Source organism: Chenopodium quinoa, unplaced genomic scaffold, assembly GCF_001683475.1.
Source record: "Chenopodium quinoa cultivar QQ74 unplaced genomic scaffold, ASM168347v1, whole genome shotgun sequence".
NCBI classification, from domain to species: domain Eukaryota; kingdom Viridiplantae; phylum Streptophyta; class Magnoliopsida; order Caryophyllales; family Amaranthaceae; genus Chenopodium; species Chenopodium quinoa.
This window is the reverse complement of record NW_018743920.1, coordinates 4639859-4650152: the sequence shown is the minus strand read 5'-3', so window position 1 is coordinate 4650152 and position 10294 is coordinate 4639859. Positions and strand designations below refer to the sequence as shown.

The following is a 10294-nucleotide window of genomic DNA, read 5'->3' as shown; positions in this document are numbered from 1 at the left end:
GAAGAGGTATGGGAGTATAATAGCTGAAAACAAGGTTAAGAGAACATAGTAGAAAAGGTTGAGATCCATGTGAAAAGGAGAGGAAGAGAGAGAACGTTTGTTACGAAAAGCTTAGTGAGAAAAAGAGGCCCTCTGTTTAGGAACTTGCACCAATAGAGAGCTCCTAAGCTGTAGCACTGACCTTATAATTGCTCATTTGCGTTGTCTTGTTACTGCTCAAAGCTTATTGGCTTATTAAAAATAACTCACTCTACGAAGGTTTTTCTATCTCCCCAAGTCGACATTCTTACAAAGTTCTTAATCTAGAGAATAAATACTTTGGTGACAATGAAGGTGAGGAGAGAGATATATGTGCATGATGTAGCTGTAGTAAACTTTTTCATTGTAGTTATATAATTGTTTGCTAAACAAAGACTATCTGGTTTGTGAATATTGCAGTTCTTCAACTGGATGCAGAACAAGCTTAATGGAAGACCAGGGAACCAAACCCCGAATTCAGTCCCACCAAGTAGTAAGCTTCTTTTTTCTTGCCATCTTTCTTTACAGACGACTTTTTGATGGTACAACTACATTACATCCACGGTCCACCAATATACTTGCACAAATCACATCTTTCATGCAACTTGCACGAGTTGCATGAGAAATGCGTTCATGTTTATTGTAGGATTTCATGGCTCCAAGTTTCGTCCTTCTTACTCCGTATAATTCAGATCCTCATTGGCTCTTCATATATTATTATGTTTTGGAGATTTACGTTGCCCTTCTAAGGTCAATGTATGGGGATACCTTTTTCGTGTAATATTTCTGTGATGGAGAGGCTTGACCTCAACCGTGTAGTATAGTATAAGGAGTTCTGATCTCTATAATTTGTCAAAACACTAGAAAAGAAAAAAAGGGAATAAAGGAAAGTTAAAAGAGCTCAAAAACCATTTGGCATGCACATGCATAGATATAGTCTTTTTTTCTACCTAACAAATATCCGCTTTGCATTGCCTTACACGTATGGTTCTTCGAGGTCTATAAGCAATAATACATACTGCTACAGATGTATGTGTCACCTTTAATGTTTCCTGATGCTATGCTTGCTATATTTTGATTTTTTGAGTACTATCTCTCTTCTGATATCCTAGGTATACTCGGTTTCCTGTGCTTATCTCTATTGTACTTCCTAATTATGCTTAAGCAATAAGAAATATGGTCTCGAACTACAATGGATGTTTCAGCAGGTTAGCTATTCAGATCCGTGCTTCTAAGGTTTTCTTGAAGGCTTCCAACTCTTTTATTCCTATATTGGGGACAGATCAATAGTTAATTGGTGGATGCTGAGGGTTTTTTTTTTTTTTTTTTTCAACAGGTTTGAATCAAAATTAGGATAATCTTCTCTTAAACCTTCATCCCATACTTTCCCATAACCACATGTCTAGCTAGAAGCACAACCAAAATTTTTAAGGTAGTTTGGGCCTGGGGTTTTAATTAGCTTCTTTTTTATCACCTTTCTAACCCTGCCATATCTGTAACGACTCAGATAATACTGATGTTATAAATTATGCCGGTACTAGCAGTATGGAGATTTGACTTTAGAGGCTTATCAATATTTTTTGTTAAAAAAAAAAAATGGTTTTGTATCTTTAGGGAAGTACTTGGATTTTTTTTTATTAAGTCACTTGAGTTGTGTACTACATATACTACCTCCGTTAATTGTTATCTGCAACTAAGGAGTATTATTTGTGAGAGATAAAATATTCCAAAGTTGCAAATAACAATTAACGGAGGTAGTATATTTTTTGTGATTTTTATGGCTCTGCGTTCTAACTTGTTTTAGAATGACCAATGTAGATTGTCTAACTTAGTCGTAGCATTGCCAAGCATAGTGATGAGTGGATATGCCCTTACTCTCAGTTTCTAGGCAATGCCTGACTAGAAAACTGGTATCTTTCTTCTTCTGGTTACAGACAAGGTGGAAGACTTGGTTGGTTGTGTAGGGAGCTTCACCCTACATGGTTATCTGGAAATGTGTATTTTATGCTTAGATTTTTCTGGTACTAAACATTGTTTAGATGGTGCAAGGTACAATAGCAATTTACTGGGGAAATTAACCCATTAGGACCACAAGTACGAATAATTGTCTAGCCTATCAGTTGTGTGTTAAGATCCTACATCTAGATTCTATACAATTGCTTATGCCTCATTATCACCTTTTTTTAAGATGAAACCAGTCTAGGTTCGCGTGTGTATTGTCTAGAACTGTTAGCCACAAACAAATTTTTTTGTTGTAGCGAAAGCCACAATGGGCAAATGATGAATTTCATGTTATGGAACTCGTATATCTGTACTACGGAAGCCAATTGTGAGACTTTTTGTTCAAATGCTTTTCTTAGGCCTTGTTTGGTTGGATGTAGGAAGTAAAAATTCCCATGAAATCTCAATTCATATAAAATTGTAACTCCTAGAAATTCCCAAAATTGTTTGGTTGGATGTATGAATTTCTACTTGCCATGGAAAGTTCTACTTACCCTAGGGGGGACTAGGTAAGTTAATTCCTCCATTTTGTGGGAAGTAGAACTTCCTAGGAAGTCCCAATTCCTACATTATTGTCAACCAAACAAGTATGCATATATTCATTTCTTAGGAAATCAAACTTTCCATGAATTTGTTTTCAACCAAACAAGGCCTTAGAGTTCAAGAGAAGCAAACCCCTAGCTAATTCTAGACAACAGTGTGTTATACTTCAAATGTTGTCAAGAAAATTCATTGGCTATGTCTTGACCAATTTCTTTTCTAGATTTCAGGGATAACATATAGATTCTTAGACTAATTCAAGGATATTATGACCATAGCAAAACCATGACCTCGCACGGAAATTTCTATGTTATCTCCAACACCTGCCTAAAAATTCATAAATTGATCAACAACACTGAAAATCATGAATCTGGTGTAGGGATTTGAGCCATGAAACTTATTTCTCTGATAGAGATAGAATTTTGTATGCAGCTCCTTCAAAACTAGGTTTGCTAGGACCTATGAATCCGGGGCTAGCTTTATATTAATAAACTTAATGGATTTTTATGTTGCCCATAATCTTAAAAATTTGCTGCATTTTCTAAATTTCTTGTTGTCTAATACTCTAATGTTAACTGGATCCTAATTCCTCTTGTCAATTTGACAGATCTTCCAAAACAATCTTCCCAGAGAGAAGAGTTCAATGACTGGCCTCATGGACTGCTAACAATTGGGACATTTGGTATCAAGGATCTCAAAGAAGAAGCCGCTAGTTCTGAGATTCAGACTGCCACTCATGATCAAGAACTAGAACAGAATCCCACCTCTGCTCCATCCCCGGACTTGTCAGAATTTTCTCCAGAAGAGTTTGGTCAATTGCAAAAGGAATTGACAAAGCTCTTAAAACGAAAATCAGCTAAACAAGAGGAAAGCTCTGATCTACCTCTGGACAGATTCCTTAACTGCCCTTCAAGTTTGGAGGTCAGCAGGAGGATTTCAAATGCTGTTTGCACTGATCCTGATTACAAGGAAGATGATATTGAACGCACAATTAGTGTAATAATCGGTAAATGCAAAGAGGTCCGGGCAGAGAAGACTCAGAATGCGATTGGGAAGAAATCAATTTCTTTTCTTCTTAAGAAGATGTTCGTTTGTGCAAATGGGTTCACACCGGCTCCTAGTTTGAGGGACACTCTACAAGAGACCAGAATGGAGAAGGTACATTGTTAATCAGTTCTAAGAATTTTAGCAAATCCTTGATGTCTTCTACTGGATTTCTGTGTGTAGTGATAGGCTTATGTTTATTAATTTGCCTATTCACCAGCTACTGCGAACCATTATTCATAAGAAGATGTACCCTAAAAATGCTTCTCGGACATCGTCGATGAAGAGATATATTGAAGATAAACACAATACTACAGAAAAGAAAATTAACGAAGAGGAAGATGACAAACCAAGGCCAAGCGAGGGATGTAAATGGGACAAGACAGATTCAGATTGTGAGTTTATTTGCACTGTTATGCTCATTTATAAAAATTATTTCTATGTTAAGGTCACTAGTATCTTGTGAGCATGCCACTGATCATTTAAAGTTCTTGCTTGCTGCAGATATTGTTCTAGAGATTTGATATTTTATCACCCTTATACAGATATATTATACCAAGGTATGAAAACCTGTTACATGTTCATCCCAACAGAAAGGTTTAAATTAATTAGAATTTCCTTGAATTATCGCTTTAATTGGTTTATCTAACTTACTGCTCTATATTTCTTAGCAGATTTAAGTATATGTATGCATCGTCTTCTTGTTCAATAACTTGGATTTGTCAGAGGAATGAGTTCGTAAAACTGATGGAGGAAATAACAGAAGAAATCGTTGGCACTTGAAGGAATCCTGATATCTTTTGTGAAACGGGGAAACTTGCCCCCCTTTTTTTCATGGTTGTATCTGTTGATGTACAGATCAACTCATGTTATGTAACATTCTGTATTTTAAGCTGTCGAAGCCAGACACTTAAAATTTTTTCCTCCCCTTTTTTCTTTCCCTTTGATATTCTTCTTCCATTTTCCAAATGGAATCCTCTTTTCCTCTCTTCTTTTTTGTGTTATTCTGCTTGTTAAAATTTGCATAGGACAAGAGTTGGACACATAAAACAATGTATGATTCATACTAATTAAGAATAGATGAAGTAGTTTAATAGTTTTGTAAGGCAGTTATTTTCTTTTTTGTCATGTGGAGTTACATTTAACATTGCTTATTTTAGCATGTTAGATACTGTTACTGTGCATACATGTAGCCAATAAGAAGAGAGGTTGAAATACCATTTTTAGTTGTGGTAATATTACTATTGATCATTCCAAATGTGTCTTTTTTTAACAATAATGCTCGTGGACAAGGTGAAATTTCCTTACAAATTATATTATGCAATCAACATAAATAAATAACATGACCATCTGCCGTAAACGGGGTAATTGCCACTTTTGTTGATGCTTATTTATATTAATGGCATGTCATGAGGACATGAGAAAACAATTGTTCATGCCATGTACTTAATACCACTTATTACATGTTTCTAGCTCATAGTACATGTAATAAAACACTCAAATGGTGTGTGCTGTTTGAGGTATTGAGGAATGAGGATTATCAATTGTACGCCCAAGTTTATAACATCTATAAATATACTAATATTAAAAACTGAAACTTTTGGTCTTCTTATACCGCTTGTCATATTCCTACTTGTCTATAATTTGACATGTTTATTATTTTTAGGTTCTATAATTTAACATATTTACATTATTTATTTTGTTTTTTCATTTACTTTTTTTCATGTAGGGTTGCATTAGTTTTTTATTTTTTTAATCAAACTCCCATTTTCGTTTACTATTCAAATCATATTGCATTTTCTTTCATTTATATTACATCAATTTTTTTTAACAAGAAAGATATAATTTATTAGTGTAACTTATTAATAATTTGAAAAAAAAAATATCTTATATTATAATAAGTATTTTAACAAAAATTATAACAATTACTTATATGATTTGATAACAAGTTCAACTTGTGCATTGAACTAAATAAATACTAGTTTTTCTCTAAGAGAGAATTAATTTAATGAAATTTTGACTTATTTCAAATAAAATCTAATAAGCTCAATTTAATATTGCAATAAGTTTGATATTTTCATACGTTCGCATCAAATTAACTCCAAATTCAAATTCATATAAATGGAATACCTTTTAACATAATTTTTGTGTTGAATTTGAAAATACTTTGACAGCTCTAAAAATATGCTTAATACGAAGTATTCGTATTTATCTAGCCTTAAGAGGGCTTGTAAGAAGTCCAATACGTTTATTTTTTTATCGCTCAAAATTAAAGTAGAGTTTTTTTTTTTCTTTTTCTAATCAAGTACACTAGAGTTGCTACTGAGTTGTAAAAAGGGCTTGTCCCAATTAATCAAACTAAATCAGTCTATTTTTTTTTTTTTATTATTTATCTTTTTAAAAAAATAAAGCAAAGTCATATTCCCAGTTTCACACCCACCTGAACCACGCCACCACCATCACGTCACCATCGTCACAACCACCACAATCATCACAGCCACCATCTCTCCACCAAAACCCATCACAACTACCACCATCTCTCCTTCTTCCCTCGTCGTCTTCCCCTTCTTCTTCCTTCCTCAACCCCTCAACACTGCTTCGCGGCGGAACAAAACAAAACCCTAGTAACAAAGAGTGTTAAGTATGGCCATATCAAGTTATCAACCCCTTAGGTGAGCATCTTATTCGCGGCAGCAATTTTAACCACCTTAGATGATGGAAATGGGGGAGGCAATGATGGAGTTAGCTTGACTGTTAGAGGATAGAGAAACCAACAATGGAGGAAATTTGAGATTAGAAAGAGGAAGAAAGATGGAAAATTAGTATGTTGCCCACAAACTAATTGATAAAATGACCATTATATCCATTGATATACCAACTCCGTATATTAGACTGATTAACTTGTATTTTTTCGTTGTAAAAAATAATGTTTCTTACTTCTTTTTTATTTAAAAAATAAAAATTACGTAAGGTTTACTTCTAGGAGTTCAAGTCATTGAACAATTAAACCTTTTTCTATGGTTCAATTATTTTCCAACCTCTAAATAAATTTACCCAAACCCTCAACCACCACTCCCCCTTTCCTTCCTAAAAAAGAAAAAAAAAAAAGGAAAGAAAGAAAGAGGAGTGTAGAAAAGAAGAAATCTTTGAGCTGTCAGTTCTAATTGTATTGTCTTCAAAGGAGAAAATTGAATTTCTGGGTTGAATTTGATTTCTGGATTGAAACTAATTCAAGATTCAAATGTCGTGGGCCGGTCCTGAAGATCTGTATCTTTCAACTTCTCTCGCCAGTTATCTCGACAGTTTGTTTTCTTCCTCTCTCCTCGTCTTTTAATCTTCTGTTGCAAAAGATCTCATTTTATTTGTAATTTTATCCAAATTTTTAATCTTTTTGTTTTCTAATTCATGGATGTTTCACTTTAAATCCCTTTACTTTACTTTCTGTTACATTGGGATTCTGGGTTTGTACTCTTGTTTGTTTGTTGATAATTGGATGTTTAGTTTGAGTTGAATTATTGGGCATATACTATTTCTTTTTTATTTTAATTATTTGATGTGGGGTTGATTATGCTTGATTTGAGTTGAATTATTGGGAATCAATTATTTTTATGTGCTTTGCTAATGTATGTCCCCTAGTTATAGCTTCTTGTTAGTGTATTCTGATTTTTTGAGGTTGGAATTTGATTTTTAGGTATATGATTCTTGAGTTGGTTTGATGGGATATTAGATAGAGTGAAAGTGGAAGTGCAAATTTTGAATGGGGACAATATGGTTTATGACTCAAGAGTACAATCAATAGAGTTGCCAAAGGAATTGAATTTCATTCTTTGACCATTTGTTTTCCACATGTTTCCTGTGAGCCGTGATCCGTAGATTGTAAAGTTGATGGAACTCTTTAATTCAGCCCTGAGTCTCAATTGCCGAGGATTTGGTCATTTTTGGACCTTTGATTCAAGACTTGCATTGATTGACCTTGTCGAGATAGCTAGGGTTTTCACTTGATTGATTTTCCTTGCCTGATGAATTTAATGTTGTTTAGTAGGGAATGCAAAATTATGTTAGGGTTTGGTTGAATTCAAATCAATGATGAAGGTTTTAGTGAGAGTTGACTTGCCAAGGAGATCTGATTTTCATGCTGTTCCAATTCATGGAAGTTTGTTTGTTTACGAATGTGTGAGTGTTTAGTTGTAGAAGGACATGGGTCTTCTGATTTGATTTCTTTGGTAAATGTTGGACATTAAAGCCTTTTTTGCCTCCTTATCGGTTATCTTCTCTTTTCTTCCGAAGTATTTCAGTTCTAAAACCGGAGTCTTTCCCAGAAGCTACAAGCCATGTCTTGGAAGGTGCATCATATGAGATAGTACAGTGTCTAAACAAGCCACGTTTGCTCAATCTTCTGCTGTACATATCTGTTTTCTTTTCATGCACTATGTGAGAGAGGGATGGAACCTAGATGGTTGCATCCCTATGTGGTGGTGGCTGTTTATGCTACTGTTCTTTAGTAACAGGCTATCATATGGTATCTTATCATAGAAAATGTATGTGCTAAAGAGATTTTGGCCAGGAGACTTCATGTATCATTTGGATGAAGCTATATCATGTTGGTCGTTTTTCAAGAGTAACCTTTTGTGTATATACAGAAAATATCATTTCGGTGGAATGTGAACATAAAATACCTCTTGCTAGTTGCCTTCTTACTATCAACCTGTATGGGTTGCAGACCTCCTTAATTATAGTTGTTTTTGTAGTAATATGTACTTTCTTCTATGTCATACAGGAAAGATTCTTGTTTTACTACGAGATGGAAGAAAACTCTTAGGGACACTTTGTTCATTTGATCAATTCGGTACCTTTCTGGACCAGTTTTGTATATTATTGATCAGTTAAGTTTCATTCCCTGATCTCTAGCTGAGTACATTGTTATGATTTGATCGCAGCAAATGCTGTTCTTGAAGGTGCATGTGAAAGAGTCATTGTTGGTGACCTTTATTGCGACATCCCATTAGGTTTATATGTAATCCGTGGGGAGAATGTGGTCTTGATTGGTGAGCTGGTATGTTGTACAACGTCCTTATGCCTTCTCATATGTCCTTAATTTGCCTGATTTCCTGCTTGATATAATACCAACAATGCATTTGTAGGATGCGGAAAAAGAGGATCTCCCCCCTCATATGTCACGTGTATCAGTTGCTGAGATCAGAAAGGTGGGTGCTTATGAGGAAATGCTTACTGCTTGTTCTTCTTTCACTAATATCATTTGTTTTGTGCATATATCAAGCTTTTTTTTTAGCAAACACAGTACTGCCAGTCCATGCTGTGCACTTGTGCAGCGTGTTTTCTATACTTGTACTGCATCTGTATCTGCATATCTTTTTAATCATCTTTAAGACTATTAGTGTCTCCTGAAGTTTCTGAACAATCAATTCGGTTTTCCCCTTCATTTTCCTTTTTTTTTATCCTCATTTTTCCAACTTCCTGAACTACATAGTAGCTTTGGTGCATTGGATTTTTATGAAGTCAGCGACTTTTTCATAGGCTGTGAAGTTTAATCCTGCATTGAAACAATGATAGAACTAATATTAGCTTGGGAGCAACTTTATTTCTAAGAAGAATGAATTACATTTTTGCAGAAGAATATGCTTACTAATTTGTCCATATAATGAGTCTTATGTACATGGTTCTGTTGTCATTGGATAATTTTGATTAAGTAGACGTGTGAAGTTTCTGCTTAAAAAATTCAAAAATGCTCATTTTGTCTTCATGCCATTATATGTGCATGTTTGAGATGTTGAGTGGTCATTCTATTTCTACTCATGCAATGGCACCAGCTGTTTTATTACTTTCCCTTCATTGAGTAAACCATTTTTTTTTTTTGGTTTTGTGGAGAACCTATTCAATAGATATGTGTTTGAGTTTTCCATTTGCAGGCACAAAAAGCAGAGAGGGATGCCTCTGATCTTAAAGGCCTAATAAGAAAGAGGATGGAGTTTCTCGATATGGACTGAAACTTATTGTTGGTGTTCAGAGAGTTGTTTTTCCTTGTCAACACCATGCCACATCGTCTGCTAGTCGGTCTGAATATTCAAAAGACCAAGATTTTGCAATGGATGATGTGCCACGGTATTAGCAAGCATTGTTGCTTAGAAGCTAATCTGTACAAGATTGTGTAGAATTAACAATTATTAGTTGATGGCTGTTTAATATGGTCCTAAATTACATCCTGGGAGTGTTAAAACTCCCGTTTTATTTCCCTGTTGGTTCATTTCTTCGATTTAACGAGCACAGATGAGTGCCTGAACCTTTATTTAACCTTCTAGTATACTGGAGTAGGCTCTCATTTACTTCATACGATGTTGAATCGATCCGACTTGTGAAGAATAAGCTTTTGCAGATATCATCATATCAGTACTTTCAGTAGGTTCAGCCATTTGATGAGCAGCAGAAAATGAAAAATTAAGTCATTTTAATTTTATTTTAGAGGCAATTGTCTAATTAAGTGTGGACTTGGGCCTGGATTAGAGAGTACTGTCCAACTAACAAGATCATACAAATTATAAAGCCCATCAAGTGGTTGATCCAGGCCCAATATGTTGAAGGATCTGACAGCACCGACAGTACAGTGCGAGGATAATACGAATATATTAGTGCAAATTCACCCTTTCACATATTTGACTTTCCTCTTGGCCTTATT

The 10294-nt window shown here is 34.8% G+C and overlaps 2 protein-coding genes across 2 annotated transcripts; both read left to right on the top strand.

Moving 5' to 3' along the window:
* The first annotated feature begins 327 nt into the window (after nt 1-327).
* Nucleotides 328-4699, top strand: LOC110688541. Its single transcript, XM_021865312.1, has 8 exons — nt 328-333; nt 439-511; nt 1953-2067; nt 2939-3006; nt 3167-3717; nt 3824-3998; nt 4108-4163; nt 4278-4699. Exons 1-7 carry the CDS (start codon nt 328-330, stop codon nt 4125-4127), a joined length of 1008 nt encoding a protein of 335 aa, XP_021721004.1. The 3' UTR covers nt 4128-4163; nt 4278-4699.
* A 1239-nt stretch (nt 4700-5938) lies between these two features.
* Nucleotides 5939-9949, top strand: LOC110688063 (sm-like protein LSM1B). The gene is made up of 5 exons (XM_021864743.1): nt 5939-6905; nt 8381-8449; nt 8541-8656; nt 8745-8807; nt 9531-9949. The coding sequence occupies exons 1-5, from the start codon at nt 6845-6847 to the stop codon at nt 9606-9608; spliced, it is 387 nt and encodes a 128-aa protein (XP_021720435.1). The 5' UTR covers nt 5939-6844; the 3' UTR covers nt 9609-9949.
* The last annotated feature ends 345 nt before the right edge of the window (nt 9950-10294 follow it).

What these genes read in the sequence shown, in the direction of transcription:
- LOC110688541 (XM_021865312.1), top strand. An exon ending in GAATTCAGTCCCACCAAGTA is followed by an intron (nt 512 to 1,952) that starts GTAAGCTTCTTT and finishes TTCTGGTTACAG; the next exon opens with ACAAGGTGGAAGACTTGGTT. An exon ending in TGCAGCTCCTTCAAAACTAG is followed by an intron (nt 3,007 to 3,166) that starts GTTTGCTAGGAC and finishes TCAATTTGACAG; the next exon opens with ATCTTCCAAAACAATCTTCC.
- LOC110688063 (XM_021864743.1), top strand. Translation starts at nt 6,845, where the DNA reads ATGTCGTGGGCCGGTCCTGAAGATCTGTATCTTTCAACTTCTCTCGCC. An exon ending in TCTCGCCAGTTATCTCGACA is followed by an intron (nt 6,906 to 8,380) that starts GTTTGTTTTCTT and finishes TATGTCATACAG; the next exon opens with GAAAGATTCTTGTTTTACTA. An exon ending in TTGTTCATTTGATCAATTCG is followed by an intron (nt 8,450 to 8,540) that starts GTACCTTTCTGG and finishes ATTTGATCGCAG; the next exon opens with CAAATGCTGTTCTTGAAGGT.